Source organism: Phaeodactylum tricornutum, chromosome 15, assembly GCF_000150955.2.
Source record: "Phaeodactylum tricornutum CCAP 1055/1 chromosome 15, whole genome shotgun sequence".
Lineage (NCBI taxonomy): Eukaryota > Bacillariophyta > Bacillariophyceae > Surirellales > Neidiaceae > Phaeodactylum > Phaeodactylum tricornutum.
Genome location: NC_011683.1, coordinates 770,341 through 791,715, shown reverse-complemented (window position 1 = coordinate 791,715; position 21,375 = coordinate 770,341). Strand labels below are relative to the sequence as shown.

General features: G+C 48.8%; 7 protein-coding genes across 7 annotated transcripts; 4 read left to right on the top strand and 3 right to left on the bottom strand.

Moving 5' to 3' along the window:
* Nucleotides 1–188: 188 nt before the first annotated feature.
* PHATRDRAFT_48037 (predicted protein) lies at nt 189–1,107 on the top strand (the record flags this gene model as incomplete). The annotated part of the gene is made up of 1 exon (XM_002182421.1): nt 189–1,107. The coding sequence occupies exon 1, from the start codon at nt 199–201 to the stop codon at nt 1,105–1,107; it is 909 nt and encodes a 302-aa protein (XP_002182457.1). The 5' UTR covers nt 189–198.
* Nucleotides 1,108–1,379: 272 nt separating this feature from the next.
* On the bottom strand, nt 1,380–2,501 carry PHATRDRAFT_48036 (predicted protein). The gene has a single exon (XM_002182263.1). The coding sequence runs from the start codon at nt 2,325–2,327 to the stop codon at nt 1,437–1,439; it is 891 nt and encodes a 296-aa protein (XP_002182299.1). The 5' UTR covers nt 2,328–2,501; the 3' UTR covers nt 1,380–1,436.
* Nucleotides 2,502–4,375: 1,874 nt separating this feature from the next.
* Nucleotides 4,376–5,554, top strand: PHATRDRAFT_38390 (predicted protein; the record flags this gene model as incomplete). Its single annotated transcript, XM_002182420.1, has 1 exon — nt 4,376–5,554. The coding sequence occupies one exon, from the start codon at nt 4,376–4,378 to the stop codon at nt 5,552–5,554; it is 1,179 nt and encodes a 392-aa protein (XP_002182456.1).
* Nucleotides 5,555–6,335: 781 nt separating this feature from the next.
* PHATRDRAFT_38389 (predicted protein) lies at nt 6,336–6,695 on the top strand (the record flags this gene model as incomplete). The annotated part of the gene is made up of 1 exon (XM_002182419.1): nt 6,336–6,695. One exon carries the CDS (start codon nt 6,336–6,338, stop codon nt 6,693–6,695), a length of 360 nt encoding a protein of 119 aa, XP_002182455.1.
* A 3,731-nt stretch (nt 6,696–10,426) lies between these two features.
* Nucleotides 10,427–15,244, bottom strand: PHATRDRAFT_38388 (predicted protein; the record flags this gene model as incomplete). The annotated part of the gene is made up of 4 exons (XM_002182262.1): nt 10,427–10,443; nt 10,631–11,455; nt 12,181–14,185; nt 14,258–15,244. 4 exons carry the CDS (start codon nt 15,242–15,244, stop codon nt 10,427–10,429), a joined length of 3,834 nt encoding a protein of 1,277 aa, XP_002182298.1.
* A 1,342-nt stretch (nt 15,245–16,586) lies between these two features.
* Nucleotides 16,587–19,078, top strand: PHATRDRAFT_29260 (transketolase). The gene is made up of 2 exons (XM_002182418.1): nt 16,587–17,037; nt 17,204–19,078. The coding sequence occupies exons 1-2, from the start codon at nt 16,713–16,715 to the stop codon at nt 18,931–18,933; spliced, it is 2,055 nt and encodes a 684-aa protein (XP_002182454.1). The 5' UTR covers nt 16,587–16,712; the 3' UTR covers nt 18,934–19,078.
* PHATRDRAFT_48034 (predicted protein) lies at nt 19,050–20,977 on the bottom strand. The gene has a single exon (XM_002182261.1). The coding sequence runs from the start codon at nt 20,769–20,771 to the stop codon at nt 19,158–19,160; it is 1,614 nt and encodes a 537-aa protein (XP_002182297.1). The 5' UTR covers nt 20,772–20,977; the 3' UTR covers nt 19,050–19,157.
* Between the last annotated feature and the right edge of the window lie 398 nt (nt 20,978–21,375).

The following is a 21,375-nucleotide window of genomic DNA, read 5'->3' as shown; positions in this document are numbered from 1 at the left end:
GGTATGCACAACGTTCCGGAATATGTTTAAGTAAGTACAATTCGGGAATTTATCGATTCCGTATTCGAGATGCTTGCTGTAAATCCGGGTATCAGGATCCATTTTCCCGATTTCTTGGCTTCGACTTTGGAGCTTCGAAAGTTTCCAGCTGGATTCACGACACATTATTCAACGTTCCCAACGTATCCCTGATTGATCATGAGCGCTTGGCTACTTTCGGCATTGACACTTTCGTTGCTGCCTACCTTTAGTATGTCTTTGGCAATTCCGAGAGTGACCGCTTTGTATCGATACGCGGTCAAGGGGTTGTCGGAAGATGTTCTCGACAGCGTCACCTTTGCGAACACGGGGGATACCTTTCCCGACGATCGACGATACGCCTTGCTCCAGCAATCCCGACGTGATCGATTCGACGGAAAGTCGTGGTTGCACAAGGAAAACTTTCTGTGTGCCTTTACCGAACCGGAACTGATGGCGACCCTCCAATCCTACTATCGAGAAACTACCGCGGGCGAAAAAATACTCACGATTGTGGATCGGGCCTCGGGTGATCCGCTCTTTATGGGCAATCTCGCGACCGAAGCTGGTCGTGAGCGATTAGGAGAAATGATGTCCGAAACATCGTCTCAGGATGTAGTTTGCGTTACTGCGTCCGATCCGTCCTCTCCACAGCACACTTTTCAGTTTGGCAATACCTCGTCCGGCTTCAAGCAACGCGATGGGGACACCCGAACGCTACATATTGTCAACGCACAGACGGTGCGTTCGTTGAGCGAGAAGATTGGGGTGGCGCTGGATCCGCGCCGCTTTCGACCCAACGTTGTGATCGACGACGTAGACGCATGGAGCGAATTCGATTGGGTACGATCCAAAGCCAAGTTACGGTGCATCAACAGTGGATTGGAGTTGGCCGTCATTGGTAAGACTGTCCGGTGTAAGGGCATTTCCGTGGACCCAAACGACTTAGGACACGTGTTGGATATTCCTGAGCTCTTGATCAAGCACTTTCCCGAACACGGACCCTATCTGGGTGTCTACGCCGTAGTCGACGCCCCAGGAAAATTGTCGACTGGTGACACTTTCGAGATCTTGATGGAAGCATCGTGACCAAGCGCAACGATAGAGCTACGGCCGGAATAAGCCAAAGTATCAGGCGCTATCAATGTTGAATTGGCAACCTACACAGCCCAGCTTAATTCCTACGGGAAAGTCCTATTTAATCGGAGGATCAGTTGTGATGACCGCTGATCTTCCCTTACCAGGACGTGCATGTACAATGCCGATGCAATTGAAAAGAAGCTATACTTCAACAAGACTTGATGTCAACGTAATTGAGACATAGTCAAATGACCGATGAAGTCTAGACTCTCTACGGGAATTTTATCTCTACATTGCTTTTATTTCTTGGGAAAGGAGAAATCCATTCAAGGCTTCCTTCACGCAGCTGCCGCTTGAATTGATGTCTGGCAGTTGAGCAGCATTAACTTGATCAGAAAAAAGCGGAGTTCGTGCGCTTCCAAGGCCGCCGAGAAGCGATGAACAACACAGTTTAGAACTTTCTCAAGAAGTAGTTGTGTCTGATGAAGAGCATCACTTTCGAAAAGCTCTGACTGTATATGGGCCATGTTTGCCAGTACTGAAAGGTAGACGAGCGGGAGTTTTCCTGCCTCCCAGGGTGAGGGATGTTCTTGTTGCACAATGCTTACCGCCTTTTCATAAAATTTGTATGCTTTGAGAAGCATCTTTGACCTACCGGTCTGAACTCCATCTGCATGGAAGGCAACTCCCGCGTTAAACAAGAGCAAAACACACACTGCTCCCAAAATAGCATCGAACGAACTTTGACCTAAGTCCGAAGCAGATACCAAAAAGACCCTTGCAAAAAAATCAAAGGCATCTTCGTGCTGCTGTTCAAGTTGCCATGATGTCCTATTTTCTAATGCTGTGTGGTGTGGCTTGGGCCCCACTGCACAACATGCTTCGGAGCCGATAGCTTTAGATGTCAAGCTCGCTGCGAAGCTACAGAAAGCGGTAGCTCTTTCTGAGTCACTAACAGCTGGAGCCTTCGTTTCGAGGATTTGGCGTATACTATCCAAACCTTGAAGGAAAAATCTTCCCCCTTCAGCATAATTTCCTTGTTGCATAGCGACAACACCATTGTCGTTCAGTGAGAAGATTTGGAAAGCCATTTCCTGCTGAACCAGCTTCGTAGAATTTGATGTAACTTCGAATTCGGTTGTGTGACTATCGCGAGAAACCAGAAGTGTTGTTTGAGAAGAAGGACTTCCGAAAGGAAGAAGCTGCATCATCCGGCAAATAATTTTCATTCTGTTACTCGAGGGGAAGCAAACAAAGTACCCGTTCCCATTCTTCTGGTTACGTTGTCGTCGGGGCTAATCGATCTAGCTTTATCAATATATGTTTGAAGGTTGGCGTCAGCGAGAAGCTATTTGGAATTTATAGCAGAATTGCTGCAACAAAGATATATAAAGTTTTAATCTTGTCTTGTTGCTTCCAAGAACAACTAAAGTTCGGGTCAGAGACAACTATCATTTCAGTCTTGGTAAAGTCATTACCCGTAAGTCACTTTAGTACTTTGTATACAACACTGACCAGACTACTTTACCTCTTCAACTGTTACCTCGACCATTATCAGATGTGAAATTTTTGGTCATTTTCTTTCTTCCGTCATTCGATACTGCTTCCTTTCCATATATATCAGTTTACACTCAAAGTTAAGTCTATTCGAAAAAAAGAAATAGGTTGTTGACACAATCGGCAAATGACCTTTGCCATGACTATTTAATTTAGCCGATTCACTGTCGAGGAATTCATTCCCTTTTTCACAATCACAGTCAGGTCATATTCGCGACCAAAGAGTCAGCGCCATAATTCCATTGCTAACAGCATACCGCTTACTGCTAATGGAGTAGTACGCTCAGTTTCCTCTGTGATGACCAGGCCGGTTTAAATTCGGTGTTTACCGCAAATAACGCAAATAGCTTATTTGCGGTGTTTTTCAAAATTAAATGCGGGTATTTGCGGAACCCTCTAGAATAACCCTGAATTTACCCTGGTTTGCGCTGTATTTCTTTAGTTTTCGCGGGGTTAGGGTTGTCTATTCAGAAATGAGAGCTGGAAAAGTCTTCAAATGAAAGTCAAAATTGACTTTGATTGCAGGTAATTTTACGTAGAAATAGTACAACTTCTACGTGCACCGCAAATGACGCAAATAGCTTATTTGCGGTGCTTCTGAAACCTTATTTGCGGTGTTTGGCCCCAAAACCGAATTTAAACCGGCCTGGTGATGACTAACGTTTGAATTTAATTTTTTGTAGGAGGAAAATTCATTTATGTACGCGGTTGCTCACTATTAAACAATGTCAAACCAATTAAATGGTTTGTCCTGCAACAACCTCAAATACTTACAAGTAATTTATCCGTTTTCTGACATATCACGTATACAGGTATTATGTACAATTTAGAAGATTTTTGAATGACTGTGGAGCTAGCATTCATGAGAGTATTTCCCATCACAAAATATTGCCGATGAGAGGATAGATTAGAAATAGCAACGCAAGAGTCCTCACAGTCAAGCAGTTGTCGGACTTAAGGTGCCGGCCAAGTGGACACCATTTGAGCCTTCCTGGCACGGTAACAATTTACTTTGAGGTCAGAGCTACAGTGCCATCGGCCAATTTTTAAGCTTACGAAAACACAATTGTTTAGCTTTGCTTGACTGTGAATTCGACAGTGAGCAAGCAGCCCATCCTGATTTTAAGCTCTTAATGTAAGTTGTCGTCTCTAGTCTTTACGCATATGTTTTTACTCATGACGAAATGTTGCATTCATTTATTTTCAGTAGCAAGATCTATTTAACAAAAAACACGTGGAGCGGTAAATCACCCATTTACTGTCAGTGGATTTGGCATGGTCTGATCACCGATTTTGCGAATTTCCTCTTACATCAATGTAATCTAATTGAGCTGTAAGACATTCTTTTATCATCGATTTACTTGTTATTAGCTATCCGCTGTCGGGTTGTGTTATGTACAATTAATGACTCAGACATCCACGTCATATCTGTTTAGCCAATCGTGAAGATTGCGGTCAAATGGAAACGCAAGAAACAACTCATTTCCTCTAAGGCAATCAATCGTGACGATGATGCCGAGCCGTTTGTGACGGTATCTCTAAGTAGAGATCTTCGAAACTACAGGCCACCGCATACGTGGCAGTCCTCGAGCTGGTTCATCTTCGGTAGAATCTCGATTAAGGCCGTTCCTTGTAAACATCTCTCTAGTCACAACACCCGTTCCAGTTCCACGAGAATCAGATTAGCTTTTCGAATCACACCATCGTCGTACCTTGGAGCATGGCTTTTGGATTGCGCCCAGACAATCGCATTGCGCTGCTCTTGCTCATCGCCAAATCGGCTACCTCGTTCTACATAGCGCCGACAAAAGTCCTCCGTGCCTCTCTTTTCAATTCGAGAAGACCGCCACTATCTAGGCGGACGGCTCTCATAGATCCCGGCCAAGGTCTGGAATCCATACAGACTACAATAAATGGCCTCCCTTTGCTTCTTCCCAGCTACATTCATGACATTTTTGCTGCCGAGGATCACCCGTTTCGATATGCTTTCATGTTTCCTACGGTAATGGCTGTGTCTATTACGTGCCAGTCCGCGGGCATCGGCGGAGCTGCTCTGCTGAGCCCTATTTTGCTTTTAATATTTCCGTTGCTAGGCCCCGAGTATCCTTTACAAACCGCAGCCGCCGCGATTGCCAGTGCCCTATTGACTGAATGTTTCGGCTTTCTATCGGGCCTTTCCGGCTATTGGCGGCGAGGGCTGGTCGACTGGGGAGTTGCCTTTAAGTTCTTGGGATTGGCCCTACCCACGTCCTTTGCTGGAGCGCTGTTGGAGCCTTCGCTGGCGGGAGAAACGACGTTTCTGCGAATCTTGTACTCTACGCTCATGTTGACACTCTGTGCATTTCTACTGTTCAGCGAAAAACCAGTAGCACTTAGCGAGGAGTGCGATTTTTCAACACAAGAAGACCCAATAATCCGCACGAAAACGGCTGTCGACGGCACAGTTTTTACCTATCTCGAGCCAGACAAGTTAACGTGGAAAACAATTGGAGCAACTACCGCTGGAGCTTCGCTTACTGGTCTACTTGGTGTTGGAATCGGTGAAGTGATTTTACCACAACTGGTACGAATATCTTGCATGCCGCTGCCGGTCGCTGCTGGTACATCAGTGGCTGTAGTAGTCCTGACAGCGCTGACGGCCGCCACTGTGCAATTCTCAGTCCTGGCCAATGAACTCATGATCCTGAGCCCAGATTTGACGCTTCAGGCGGCTCTTGGGCAAGTGGTACCTTGGAATTTGGTGCAGTACACGGTGCCTGGTGCTGTAGTGGGCGGACAAGTCGCACCCTATCTAGCTTCCAAACGTGTCTTGGACGATGAGACTATCGAGTCCATCGTGGCGGCACTGTTTGGTATTATAGGCGTAGCGTTTGCTGCGAAAGTAGTGCTTTCGGGGTAATTTATACCGAGTCTATCATTCTTAGATTTACGCGGCGCATCAGTGTTTTCGATGAACGGGCAAGCGCAGGGTAGAAATGAATCCAAGACTGATGCCTATAGATTGCTATTAGCAGTACAGTTGTTGACGGGGAAAGAAATAGCTTGACTTGTTTGAGACTGCCTGTCTCTTCGGGGATCACTACTAACCATCAATGACAAAGAAGTAAAAGAGTCCGGAAAATTTCTTTTCTAAAATCATCCGGTATTTCAATCACATGTTCAAAAACTGAGTTCAACGTTGCATATAGGAGTCATCAATGCTTGAGATGCAAATCTTTCTAGAATTTCCTGGCTTTCGCTTCATCGAATAGTTGTTATGCGTAGCACGATCGACGGACTGCAAGCGCTCGACATCATACCGTTTCTAATCGGTGAACCATAAAAGCGGAAGAGAGCCCCTGTAGTGTTTCCTATACAAAGGTATAAATTGTATGTATTCATGCTACTACCTATGTCACAGGTTTTAGCGACGGATGACTTACTTACCTTGTCCACGATTGACAGGGATAGCCGCGCCGAGACACAATTTTTTTGGTTCTATGGTACTCGGGAAAACGTTTTGCATAAGCGCTGTCCTAGAAAACCCCTACGTCAAGCATTACAGGTGGGGTTCATACCCCAAGTCTATCAGACAATTCTATAATCTTATGTTTTTAAGCCTTTGATCGTCTACGAAAGTATGCGTCAAACATAGCACTCTAAACATCCGTAGCGTCAAGGCATTTGTACCAAACTTGACAATGTCACCAAATGATTCTGATACAGCAGCTGTGGCAGCACCCAACAACCTGCTCAACAAAATTGGTGCACTTCCAAGATTAGCAACAGATATTGCAGCAGAGACTTATTTGCATCATATGGAAGCAGGGGTTGATCAAGATCCAATTTTAGAACAAGACATGGAGTCACCGGTACAGCTACTAGTATTTCCAGTTCTGCCCAATGCTGCCTTTGGTAACAATATCTTTTCCAAGGTAGGAGCTGTCCCTGCTGTAGTAGCACACCACACAAACTGGTATGAAGATGATGAAGCTACTCTAAGTGATACAAATGGCAGTGTGCCAATCAAAGACTTTGGTATTTCCACACCTATTGGTTAAGTCTTGGGTCCAAGATCTGATATTTGCAGAAAGTACTCAAGGCTGGAATTTTCCTGCTGATGTTTCCACCCAAACAGCTCACCACTATGTGTCAGCTAACAAACAATGCTCTTGTGCAACAGAGCAAGCATATCATCACTATTGGAGAGCTCCTTTGATTTTTTGGAATAGTCATTCTGACAACAAAGTTTGAGTACACAAGCCAATCCCAGCTCTGGTCCACAACTGCACTATCAAAGTATATTCCTGCAACATGCTTTGGACAGACAGGAATGTCAAGACAGCAGGTTTAATGACATATGGCAATGTCTCTGCTGGAGTGAATAGCCTTCTGAGTGTCCAGAAGGTATGAGTTCACAGAGCTGCTGATGGAAACTTGCTGATGGCTTTGCAGCAAGGTACAATGATCATCAAAGTACTGCATTCAAGCCCTCCCACATGATTTGTGTTGATGAGTCAATCTCCCGCTGGTATGGGCAAGGGGGGAGTTGGATTAATCATGGGCTGCCTATGTGTGTTGCCATAGATTGAAAGCCAGAGAATGGCTGTGAGATCCAAAATGCGCCATGTGGATGTTCCGGAGTGATGCTTCAGTCTTGATGCCAGGAGCCCATTTGTTTGACATCAATGGAGACAGATTCAGCAATTGCCAAATGCTGACCCAGAGAGAATTGAAATTGTTGTATCACAACCAAAAGCAGCGGAATTGTACTTTACTATATGCGGAATGGTAGACAGGCACAATTGTCATTGTCAGGATACCCTCATGATTGAAAGGAAATTGGGTACATTAGATTGGTCCATGAGCGTCAACTTATCAATTTTTGGTATGCTTGTTGTTGATACCTGGCTAGCTTACAGTCAGTGCACAGGGCATAACACGGGTACCAGGAAAGATGAGAAACAGAAAGACTTCTATACTTACTTGGCTGACGAGCTTGTGGATAACCAATATGACACAGTTGGAGGCAACAGAACATTGGTCAGAGGGGGATGTTCTTTTGCTACGGAAATAAGTCCAACACTTTGCAGGATAACGGGAGAGTGCCATCTATCCCCTACAAAAAAGACAAGAAGGGACAGCAAAGGGAACTCAACCAGCATTAGGCTACAGGGAAGGTGCTTGGTGTGTTCCAGGAAGTCAACACATGTCTGCTCCCTGTGCAATGATGAGGGAAAACCCGGTGGTAGAGAACCATGAATTTGCTGCACCAAAAATGGAAAGCTGTGCTATTCTGAGCATATGGCCACCTCCCATAGTGAATAACGTACATTTTATTTAACTTTTCATGCATTCGACTAAAAGTCTCGAAAAGATAATACAATTCTTGACCACCATGGTCAAAATCCAGTTTTGCGTTGAATATTGTACTAGAGCTACACAATTATCATTTAGTTTTCGCTTTTTTCGTGTCCTCTTAAGAGGACAAATCCTGTCCTCTTAAGAGGACAAGCGCCGGTCGCCCAGACACCAGTACCCAGGAAACAAATACGGCCTTTGCGTCGATAAATGCACCTGAAAGGATCAATCTCGACGACATGGTATTGATGAGCTCTACAAACGCAAGAACGCGAATGATGGAAATCGATGAACTAATAAGATTTATGACTAGTTTGAGAATCGTGATTGAGTTTGTATGATGCAGCTGAATCGCCAATGACTGTTTCATATGGCGATGACTTGTTTGAAATGTAAACGGGAAGACTAGAACGTTCGTAGGACGTTAAAGCTCTGTATGTAACCGTGATAGGTTCTTTGGTACTATCAATCTTGTCACAACGGATTGGGAAAGTATCAGTCTTGTCACAACGGATTGGGAAAGATTTAGTAGGCCCAATGGAATTATCAACACACCCTCGTTTCAAACTTGAGTTGGAGGCAGTTTGGTCGAGATCGAGCAAATAACGAGATCGCATTATTCGATGATGTGATGGCGAATGATGCTTGGTGAAATAATCTGCAAGATTATCAGTTCCTTTTCTCCAATGAACATTGAATTGACCTTGCTTGACACGGTCTTTAATCCAATAGAAACGCATGTCTATGGCTTTAGATCTTCGTTGTTTCACTGTATTGTTGACAATTCCTGATGCACATTCATTGTCAGTTTGAATAGGAGTAGCTAACTGGGGATGTCCCATAGCTTCCAAGGTAGTACGTAATTCCACACCGTCCTTGGCGTTAAAGAATAGTGCACCCAGTTCAGCTTCAGTTGCAGAAGAAAGAACGGACTTCATGATAGAACAGTGCGTGTGTATGGCGCCGTTCAATGGCGGTGGCTTGGAATTTGGCTTGAGGTTCTTGATAGGTGCGGAACTTAGAAAAAAAATTCCACCAGCGCGAGAGCGAGCCTTGGATTCTGATAAATAAGAAGCATCGCTGTGAACGTGTAAGTGCATGTCGCTGGCGTGGTATCGTACCGTTGCGTCTGGATGCGTTGCACTGTAATTTAGTAGTTGCGTGACGGCCTCGGCAGTGGCTTCGGTTCCTTTCGTTTGAGCGGATGCGAGGGTGCCGAGAGCAACAAGCATGGTGGAATCCACTGCGCGAGCATAATATAACAGGGTACCAATAACTTCTTGAAGACGAGTGATGCCAGCCTTGTCAAGCGGCGGAGAAAGATCAGTTTCGTTGGTGAGCTGAATTTTTACACCGTATGATGGTGGAACCCACGCGTGAGGGGAGTGTTGAGGTCGGGCTGGGGACGGATGTTGGAAACGTTGTAAAGCTTTGTCGACGTAGCCAGGCATGGCCATGTCAACGTGGCGCTGCTCGTAATTCCAGGTAAAGGTGAGACCGCAGTAAAGAGCACCGGTCCAGTCTGTCGTTACCGTGTAAAGCTTCTCGAGACAGTGTAGTAAATGTTCGGCATGTTCCCTGCCCACGTATTTAACTCCAAAGTCGTCAACAACTAGTGAAAATGAAATAGGGCGCGTTTCGTGGGTAAAGAAGCCTGGAGTATGCTTGGCCTGATGGTATCCGTCGAGAGCTAAATGATCAATGAGGCGGTCGTTCGCAATGCGGCCTGCATGTGGGAGACCGTACATTCCTTTTCGAATTTCCACTAGAACATTGCCTTTGTGAACTAGCGGGGCAAGCTTGTACTGTTCCATAATGCAGTCTGGTATATGGACTGCAGGAATGCGCATGTACTCGTACACAGGGAGAGGAGTGCCCAAATAAAAATCCTTGAGGTCACAGGTCATAAAGCGTGCGCCTTTGGTGGAAATGACACTGTTAACGAGGATCTTGATGGCTGGTAATGCAGCTGTAGGGGTACTTGTGGGTCCGTTGTACTCGATACGGTCGCCGCCGACAGTGAAACGGATGCGGTATTTTTCGGCCTTGTGTGGCTTGATAGCCGCTACAATCTTCAGGTAAGTGGCCTTGCGGTCGTGCGGCTTTGCGGTATGCGGAATAAAATGCATCGTGTCGGTGCCGGTGGGCATGTTGGGTTTGACGCCTTGAGACAGGCGGCCCATCTCATTGGCGGCGGCTTGAATCCATTCGGGGCCTTGTTCAGAATTTTTGAGTTTTGAATACTCGAGAGTGGCTCCGGAATTGGGGTCGACGACGGCGTTGGCGCTGTCGAACGAGTGTCCTGGGTATCGAGCGGCTTGTAAGCGAGTGCCGTGACTGTGCGGAGGTGTGGGGACCTTGGGAGAAGGTACGACGGGTGCAGGTGTTGCTTGGGTAGGAACAACGGATGTTGAAGCGGAAATTTTTTCTTTCAGTTTTCGAGCGGCCCTACGACGTGCTTGGCGAGGGTTGCAGGTGACAAGCTTGTATGTCTCGGCCTCGGAGTTTGGGGGAGGCACCCTCGGAAGTGACTGCGGAGGGGCGGCTGTGGCGGTCGGCACCCTCGGAAGTGATTCAGTGACCGGGTCTCGGAAGCGGACTTGACGAGGTGAAGAAGTCGATGCAGTTGGCGGACTTAGGGTTGCCGTGGGAGCAACTGGGAGGGACGAGTCAACTGGGTTAGCGGCTTTCGAAAAAATATCTGAAAGTTGCGAGAGGGCTTCGCGTTCGTGGACCGAAAGAGGCGACAAGGGGGACGCGGGAGATGGATGTGCCAGAGCATGGGCAAGATCGTGAGCAGCGGCGACAATTGTGTCGCGAGACGAGGTGCTGGGCATTTTGACTTGGCTGGGAAACCATGTCAGAGTGTCAGAAATGCGTTCGCTGGTGGTCTCCTTGATCCAGACGCGATAACATCGGTAATGGTTCATGGCGGGACCAACGTACCAGCCGTCGGCTGCGTGGGGGGCCCAAGTTCTGCGAATTGTCGGTTTTTCGTGTACAAGTACGCGGATGCCCGGGGGAGCCAAAGGGGTACGATTGTAGTCGAACGAGCCATGGAGTTGGGCCCAGGACGACAGATTTGGGTTGATACGAGACCCTCGAAGAAGGTTGAGAGTCATGATGGCTTGTGGGAGTAAGCAATCCCAAAGGTGAAGCGGAAAGTTCTTGTCGGTGCTGCACAAACCTGCAATGAAGTGGTTTTTGAACGTGCGGATTGCCCGTTCGGCGGCGTTCCGACGGTGCACGTGCGGAGGAGCTAATTGAAAATCAATGTCAACAGAGGACATGAATTGTTGTAACGCAGTGGAGGCTTCGTTGTCTAAGCGTTGGAGTTGGGGGCGCAAACCTTTGGAGGATAGCATGGCGTGAGCACGCTTGTAGGCGCTCAAAATCTCGGGACCGGTGCGGTTCTTCATGGCTTCGACATGAATAAAATTGCTATCGTAGTCATAAACCACTAGCATGTATGCATTGCCGGAGCTTGAAGTGGTAACAAAGCGGCCGGTAGGGTCAGTTGATGGTATCCGTCGAGAGCTAAATGATCAATGAGGCGGTCGTTCGCAATGCGGCCTGCATGTGGGAGACCGTACATTCCTTTTCGAATTTCCACTAGAACATTGCCTTTGTGAACTAGCGGGGCAAGCTTGTACTGTTCCATAATGCAGTCTGGTATATGGACTGCAGGAATGCGCATGTACTCGTACACAGGGAGAGGAGTGCCCAAATAAAAATCCTTGAGGTCACAGGTCATAAAGCGTGCGCCTTTGGTGGAAATGACACTGTTAACGAGGATCTTGATGGCTGGTAATGCAGCTGTAGGGGTACTTGTGGGTCCGTTGTACTCGATACGGTCGCCGCCGACAGTGAAACGGATGCGGTATTTTTCGGCCTTGTGTGGCTTGATAGCCGCTACAATCTTCAGGTAAGTGGCCTTGCGGTCGTGCGGCTTTGCGGTATGCGGAATAAAATGCATCGTGTCGGTGCCGGTGGGCATGTTGGGTTTGACGCCTTGAGACAGGCGGCCCATCTCATTGGCGGCGGCTTGAATCCATTCGGGGCCTTGTTCAGAATTTTTGAGTTTTGAATACTCGAGAGTGGCTCCGGAATTGGGGTCGACGACGGCGTTGGCGCTGTCGAACGAGTGTCCTGGGTATCGAGCGGCTTGTAAGCGAGTGCCGTGACTGTGCGGAGGTGTGGGGACCTTGGGAGAAGGTACGACGGGTGCAGGTGTTGCTTGGGTAGGAACAACGGATGCTGAAGCGGAAATTTTTTCTTTCAGTTTTCGAGCGGCCCTACGACGTGCTTGGCGAGGGTTGCAGGTGACAAGCTTGTATGTCTCGGCCTCGGAGTTTGGGGGAGGCACCCTCGGAAGTGACTGCGGAGGGGCGGCTGTGGCGGTCGGCACCCTCGGAAGTGATGCAGTGACCGGGTCTCGGAAGCGGACTTGACGAGGTGAAGAAGTCGATGCAGTTGGCGGACTTAGGGTTGCCGTGGGAGCGACTGGGAGGGACGAGTCAACTGGGTTAGCGGCTTTCGAAAAAATATCTGAAAGTTGCGAGAGGGCTTCGCGTTCGTGGACCGAAAGAGGCGACAAGGGGGACGCGGGAGATGGATGTGCCAGAGCATGGGCAAGATCGTGAGCAGCGGCGACAATTGTGTCGCGAGACGAGGTGCTGGGCATTTTGACTTGGCTGGGAAACCATGTCAGAGTGTCAGAAATGCGTTCGCTGGTGGTCTCCTTGATCCAGACGCGATAACATCGGTAATGGTTCATGGCGGGACCAACGTACCAGCCGTCGGCTGCGTGGGGGGCCCAAGTTCTGCGAATTGTCGGTTTTTCGTGTACAAGTACGCGGATGCCCGGGGGAGCCAAAGGGGTACGATTGTAGTCGAACGAGCCATGGAGTTGGGCCCAGGACGACAGATTTGGGTTGATACGAGACCCTCGAAGAAGGTTGAGAGTCATGATGGCTTGTGGGAGTAAGCGATCCCAAAGGTGAAGCGGAAAGTTCTTGTCGGTGCTGCACAAACCTGCAATGAAGTGGTTTTTGAACGTGCGGATTGCCCGTTCGGCGGCGTTCCGACGGTGCACGTGCGGAGGAGCTAATTGAAAATCAATATCAACAGAGGACATGAATTGTTGTAACGCAGTGGAGGCTTCGTTGTCTAAGCGTTGGAGTTGGGGGCGCAAACCTTTGGAGGATAGCATGGCGTGAGCACGCTTGTAGGCGCTCAAAATCTCGGGACCGGTGCGGTTCTTCATGGCTTCGACATGAATAAAATTGCTATCGTAGTCATAAACCACTAGCATGTATGCATTGCCGGAGCTTGAAGTGGTAACAAAGCGGCCGGTAGGGTCAGTAAAAATTTTTCCGGTGACTTCGGCGAAATCGGCGTACAAAAACTGCGTCCTGGCGGCTGGAGGGTCTTGTACGACGGGATTGGTGTCGAAATTGATGTCATCAGGATCAACAGAGGCAGACAGGGTGACCTTGGGCTTGGTTGAGCGTAGGTTGGACCGTTGCTGGTCAAGGTGTCCCTTGACCATAGGGACGGACTGTGGGGGGTGCCGTTTTACCTGTGCAGACGTGATGTCCGGAAAGGTTGTGAGGCGGCCTTCGTCAATGGCCTTGCACCATGTTGAAAGTTGTGGTGAGAATAAGGATGCATGAACAAAGGCAATGCGGTCGGCAAGGGTCCCTGAGTGGTCTCCGAGGTGATTCGCAAAATTTTTGTCGTGCACAGGCGCATGCAATTCAGTGGCGGGCGGATTGGGCGTTACAGGGGAGTCGAGGGTCCACAATCGGGTGTAAGGAGAACGGCCGCCGCGGAGAACGACAGTGTTATTGAGCTCAATGCGGACTGTGTCAGATGTGAACGTGGCGGTACAGCCGTGGTCACAAAGTTGGCCGATGGAAATGAGGGATCCATTCGAGAGACCGGGAAAGATATGGGCGGTACGAGCTGCCGGAGGAAGCGAGGGAATGTTGAGTTCGGTGATATGACTCGAAGTGATTGTGTGACCATCAGGGAGGACCACGTTGATGCCGGGGACCGTCGGTTGGCAATGTATGTGAGCAATGTTGGTGCTCAAAAAATGTCCGGTACAGCCAGTGTCTGCAATGGCGTCGGGAGGGAAAAATGGCGGGGAGGAAGCTAATGGAGGAGTGTTTGGTGCAACTGAAGACTTATTTTTGTTATGATAAGTATTCAGCGGCACACTCAACAGTTTGGCCGTCCCTCTTTCCTATTTGGGCACCGGTGGCGTGTATTGATAGGTCTTAGTCGACCCGCCTTGTTTGTCGTGCAATGTAGCGCCGGTTTTGTGCCCCGGGGCCTGTTTTTCACATGTCGCACTGGTGTGCTTTGTGTTGTGAACGATGCCGTGGGTCCAGCAATACGATTTTCCCTTGGTGACAGTACTCTGATTTGCGGTGTGGTAACCCGCAGAGCTGCTGGTGGCGGTGAGGGCGAGATCCTTGTTGGCCTTCTGGAAATGTTTTTTGAAATTTGCCAAAGTTTTATCGGCTTCATCTTTATAACGCCAGTCGCGAGAAGCAAGATCAAAGAGTCCGGTTTTTTCGATGATCTGGTAGCCGATGCGAGCGATAATACGTTCGTCCATGACTTGGCCAGACGCGATGATAAACTGATTGCCTTTTTCAAGCTGCTGGAAGAGTTGCTGGATAGGCGTTGGTGGATGCCAGGCGGCTTTCATGCGTTCGTCGTTGGCGATGAGATCCGAAGCCTGAATTTTACCAAAAGTTTCCCAGAGATGAGAAAGGATTTCGAGGGGAGAGACTTTGTTAAAGCCTCGTGTAGGATGACCGAGAGATTCGATGTATTCGATGGGAATGGCTTCAAGGAGTTGATTGCGAAACGCTTTAATGGCGTTGTGATAGAGGTCAAACAGCTTTTGTCGTTTGTCGTTCTGGCGGTTCGCTTCGACAATTTGAGGGGCTGTGGCGTTGGCAGCGTGAACTGGGTCGAAAGGCGGTTGCACAGGAGGAATGCATGGAATGCCGTCGGTCATTTCGAGGTACTCGGTTTCGGAAATTACGAGAAAAAGGTGACCGTGTTGGCCATCTCCAAGAGTGGAGGAAAGGGTCTCCGCATTGTCGTTGATTTCATACTGAAGCTGATGGAGCGACAAGTAATCGGGTTCGGTTGTCGCGGTAGCAATCGGGGTGAGTTTGCTGTGCGGAAACGAGTCAATGAGGTCTTTGGGAGTAGACTTGGTGGTCATGATGACGAAAGCGATCGGATCTTTCGGATGTGGTTTTGTTGGCCTTGCAGGTTAGACTGGAACTTGTTTGGCAGACAACAGAGGAGAGGACGAGATGTCGTCGTGTGCGATAGGTGATATCGTGAGGAAATTGGAAAATTGACGTTCTTATTAGTTCTATTGATGAGCTCTACAAACGCAAGAACGCGAATGATGGAAATCGATGAACTAATAAGATTTATGACTAGTTTGAGAATCGTGATTGAGTTTGTATGATGCAGCTGAATCGCCAATGACTGTTTCATATGGCGATGACTTGTTTGAAATGTAAACGGGAAGACTAGAACGTTCGTAGGACGTTAAAGCTCTGTATGTAACCGTGATAGGTTCTTTGGTACTATCAATCTTGTCACAACGGATTGGGAAAGTATCAGTCTTGTCACAACGGATTGGGAAAGATTTAGTAGGCCCAATGGAATTATCAACACTGGTCACCCAGACGCTCGTCAAATCTGTTTGAAAAGTACGAACAGCTACACTGACATCATTTTACCATGAGAGATGTCTGCCCGACTTCACACAAATTGATGATGTAAACCACGAAATTCTACAACTGGGTAGAAATGCGGAGTGTGACTCTCTTGACTTATACATAAGTAAAATGCTACTTAATATAGGTACATCTCTTTTATATTGGTGTTCCATTTTTTGTAGAGAACTCTATCACGCGTTCGTACCATTCGATGCCTCAAGTTGGGTTCAGACGGCAAAATCATACTCGCCAGGAAGAAAGCAAGAGGCCAGTAGTGGCCAATGCTCCCTAGCTGTAAATTAGGAAGGTTATCAAGGCCGGATAGGCGATCAACCGTCCAGATTTCACGGAGCAGAACAACATCGTACGTGAGACCTGTGGATCTAGCTTGCCTAATGATTTTGCTGCCAAATCCCCGTCTTACAGTCAGCCAGACTTTAAAGGTTGTTCAAAGGCTTTTACTTTTTAAAGATAGTACCATATGTGGCATATTCTGGGGTGCGTTTCAAAACCTTGTACACAGCGCTATAGTTTCCAATACATTATAATCACAAAATTTGAATGCTTCCACATTTCTCCTTAAGTAGCCTTGCTACTTAAGTGTTCCAACCGGGACAAAAATCTACGTAAATTGATTACCAACATAGTAGGAATCTCTTTAATGGAAATGTCTACATGAACCCTAACATATATATCATGCCCAGGCTGCTTCCACTACATTTCCCAGCTTTCACTAGGTGCGTCGTATCTTGTACCTGTAACCCATACGTGATGGAAAAGGCGTTCGGGCACAACAAATACACTTCACGAGCGGATCCATACAATTTTACGTTTTGTTTCTCCTTACAATCTCATAATTTTTCAATCGCGAACAGCCAATCGCGATAAGAAAAGACAATTCACCACTCCAAAGTGACAAGAAGCAACACCAGTCATAATCATACTAGCACCAACAGCATGTCGGAATTGGAACAACTTTGCGTCAACACGATCCGTGCCGTCTCGGCCGATCAGCCGCAAGCGGCGAACTCCGGTCATCCAGGAGCTCCCATGGGTTGCGCTCCCATGGCGCATCTTCTTTGGGGTGAAACCATGATGTACTCGTCCAAGGACCCAGCTTGGATCAACCGCGATCGCTTTGTGTTGAGTAACGGACACGCCTGTGCGCTGCAGTACACCATGCTTCACCTCACTGGGTACAACTTGACGGCCAAGGATCTTTCCGAGTTCCGCAAGATCGAATCCAAGACGCCAGGGCATCCGGAGTGGTACGAAACGGAAGGTACGTTCAAAAACGCAAGCTTGCAGGCTGGAATAAGCGCATGAGCGATACAGAGAATGCTGAGCATGCGCCGCAACTATGTAGTAGTCGGATGAAAGGCTTGTTCCTTTTTTGTCCCATGATTGATGCATACACATATTCACCATCGCTTGTTTCCTTGCGGTAGGTATCGAAGTCTGCACGGGACCCTTGGGTCAGGGAATCTCCAACGCCGTGGGTTTGGCCATCGCCGAGCGTCACCTAGCTGCGACATACAACGAAGACAACTACCCTATCTTCGATCATCACACCTATGTCATCTGCGGAGACGGTTGCTTACAGGAAGGCGTCTCGGCAGAAGCCTCTTCCTTGGCCGGACACCTTGGTCTCGGACGAGTCATTGTACTCTATGATGACAACAACATCACCATTGATGGATCTACCGAGCTAAGCTTCACTGAGGATGTCCTCAAGCGCTACGAAGCCTACGGATGGCACACTCAGACCGTCGACGAAGTGGTGGAATCGCTGGACGCTCTGCGCACGGCCATCAAGAACGCGCAGGAAGTCACCGACAAGCCCTCTCTCATCAAGGTCAAGACATTGATCGGACAGGGAAGTCCCACTAAACAGGGCCACCATTCGGCGCACGGGGCTCCCTTGGGTACCGATGATCTGGCTGCGGCCAAGAAAGCGTGGGGCTTGCCCGGGGACAAAATGTTCTACGTGCCTCCGGAAGTACAGGAATATTTCGATAAGGCTGCCGCTATCGGCGATGCCAAACGAATCGCGTGGGAAGAGTTGTTTGCCAAGTTCTCGGCAGAATTTCCCGATAAGGCGGCCGAAATCTCGCGCCGCTTCGCAGGCAAGCTCCCTGATGGGCTACTCGACAAGCTGCCCAAGCATGAGTTTGGCAAGGACAAGGAAGTGGCAACGCGAAAGTCCAGTCAAATGTGTCTTGAGGCTATCGCGCCGCACATGCCGGAACTCATTGGTGGGTCGGCCGATCTGACTCCATCAAACTTGACGGACTACAAGGATGTAGTCGACTTCCAGAAGGACTCCTACATGGGACGGTACCTGCGTTTCGGTATTCGTGAGCATGGTATGGTTGCTATTACCAACGGTATCTTTGCTCACGGTGGTCTCCGCCCCTATTGTGCGACCTTTTTGGTCTTTGTCGGCTACTGCATAGGTTCGGTCCGCCTTTCGGCTTTGAGTCAGTTCCCGATCTTGTTCATCATGACGCACGATTCCATTGGCTTGGGCGAGGATGGTCCAACTCATCAGCCGATCGAAACCTTGGAAAGTCTTAGATCCATGCCTAACATCAACGTGTACCGTCCAGCGGACACGAACGAAACTGCTGGTGCGTACCATGTTGCCTTGACGAGCAACAAGACGCCAACCGTCATTTGTTGCTCGCGCACTACGACCAAGGCTTTACAGGTTTCGTCTATCGAGTTGGCCGGCAAAGGAGGGTATGTTGCTGTCGAGACGGAGAACCCGGACTTGATTTTGGTAGCCAGTGGCTCGGAGGTGGGACCGTGTGTCGATGCGGCCAAGAAGCTTACCGCGGAAGGTATCGCCACCCGTGTGGTTTCCATGCCGTGCCAAGAAGTCTTTTTGGCTCAGCCGGCATCGTACCAACGAGTCGTGCTTCCTGGAACTGTTCCGACGTTGTCTGTGGAAGCGGCTTCCCCTCACGGTTGGCATCGGTTTAGTCACTCTCAGATTGCGATGACCGAGTACGGGTGCAGCGGTGCGAGTGCGGATGTTTTCAAGAAGTTTGGGTTTACGGTCGAGAACATTTCCAACAAAGGGAAAGAGTTGGTCGACTTCTACAAGCAGGCTGGCAATATTCCCGACCTGAACAACCGTCCCGTCTTTAGTGCCATGAATGGCGGTGCGCACTAAAGAAGCGTCTTTGGATGAACCTTGGTGCGGTCCCTTATCCCACTTTGCCTGGCGATTGCGACTGTACTTCGTAATCCATTCAGCTTCCCGTTGGACTTAAATATATATAAAAGGCTGTAAACAAAATAAGAAACGCTTAGCCATTAATATAAATGTGGCCCGAAGAAAGTAGTGGCTGGTCGCGGCAAATACAATGGGCAAAGAAAATGGAAGCTTACTTTAATTTACACCGACTCTTGTCTCGAAGGAGGGTCGGGTGAGATGGACGGCAAATTCACAAGGTTGGATCCAGTCGTTTCCGCCGATCTTAGGTCTTCGGATTGCTCTAGCTCACCGGTAGACGCTCCATCTTCTGAACCATCCTCTGACACTACTTGCTCGTGTCGAGCAGTATCAGCCGTAGCAACATGCGTTTCGGGAGTACCCGACGACGTGCTCGGTGCCGGTGCCTCTTCGTCTTCCGCTGGCAAGAGCGGTTCCGTCAACCTTTCCTCCGTCGACGGCTCAACCGGTGCTGACCGCGACGGCAACAAACGACGCCACCATGATTGAGTAGAAGTGGATGGTGGTCTCGATTCGACTACTTCCGGCGCTCCATGGTTATCGTTGGTTGCTTCCAATGATTGCGTATGTGTCGGTTGTGTTTGTAGTTCGGCCAAGCCAAAGACGGAGCGCCACACACTCACGCCATCAGTCGACGTAAGGGGATTTGAGCGCAAAGGCTCTTGTACAGGCTGCTCTTCATCGGTCTCTTCTTCGTCGTCTTCCTGAAAGAGATCCAATTTACAGAGTGGACAAGTTGACGATCGTTCCGACAACCATCTTCCGATGCATTTGGAATGAAATAGATGATGACAAGGCAGCATTCGTAATCGGTCGCCCGATTCGTAGTCATCGATACAAATGGAGCAGCATTCTAACGTGGCCGGATCGGGCAAGAGGATTTCGGTCTCGAGGCCGTCCGGACCCACCAACGCGGGCGTGGATCGACCGTGGGCGGGTTTAATCGTTTCTCCGTCAAACTGGTACACTGGGAGCATTGCTTTGACTTGATTTTTGGTGAGTCTACGACGTGTGGGTCGCTGCGGGACGTGTTCCTGATCGTCCGGATCGGGCATCCACTGCGACCCTCCGTGCACGAGTAAGCAGGAACATGCACAGGCACTCAGTAGCGACAAGAGACCAATCCACACCGCCGCTGGTCCCGATAAAAACCCCGTGCCTAGACGACTATCCATGACTATACGTGGTCCTCCCAGTGATTGACTTCGGGATGATTGATGCAGAATAATATCGAGCAAATCGTATTCCGTGTGATAGGAGACGTGTAGAATATAGAGAGGAATGTCGTTGTCTTGTTTCGTATCGAACTGGTCCGGGGAACGCTTTATTTCTAGCGCGTCTTGATGCGCGGAGAGTGAATCCGTAAGTAACGATGTACTTTCGGTAGAGAGAGTATGATCACCATCGACAATCAAGAACTTGACCAAGCCGGCTGGTTCCAGATTGTGGAGAGCAAAGTGTACCTTGTCTTCCAAAGTACATCCTCCACCACGCACTAGTACGGCTACCGGAGAGTCGTCACTCGGTACGGTAAGATTGTACTTGGGGTGTGTTGACGCGGAGGGCGACGACGGACACAAGGGTAGGTTTCCGTCAACGTACTGTAAGCGTGCCATGTACTCGTTGTTCTTCCAGAGAGATTTGCCGAGGTTGCGATCCTGCGTCGAGGCAAACTTTTGTTTCGTATCCACTAGGGTAATCGTCGCCCTTGCCGTCGGCGGGAACCCCAAGGCTGCGGCTACCCAAAGCACGGACCAACGGTTGGTTCCAATCATGGCGATGGAACGCAACAATGAAGCTACGTGAGAGTTAGAGACTCGCGTTTGCTACGGTTTCAATCGAAACTTGTCAGCAAACGGCTCGAGCGGTTAAAAGACACGACGAAAGACACACTACCGAATGAATGGACTAAAGGCTGGGCTTACTACACTAGACTGAACTGGACTAACCGTAAACGAGCCGTACACTCTCTCTCGACTTGCGCACACTTCTTTGTTCTGTTCGGAGAAAAACCGCTTCGACGAGGCTCGGTTGACCGTGAGGGGTCGTGCAAGGAAAGACTTCTCTGGCAGCGTGCGAAACCAGCGGGAGCTCCCGCGTCGTCGTACCGAAAAACTTCTATCGTTTCCGGGTGCTTCCCAATCAACGAACAGAACCCCATTGGGCGTTGAACTTCCATTAGTTGGAATTGACAGTGATCGAACGTTACGTTAGTCCGTTGGTCGTCCGCCAAGCTACCTCTCCTCGGCACGCATGCCAGTCCCGTAAGGGGATCGTGACTCTTACGTCACATACACAGGGTTGGGTATACAGACACGTATCACTTGCGCGCGCAGCTGCTGGTATTGTAGAGAATCAAAGAGCCGATATCGATGACAC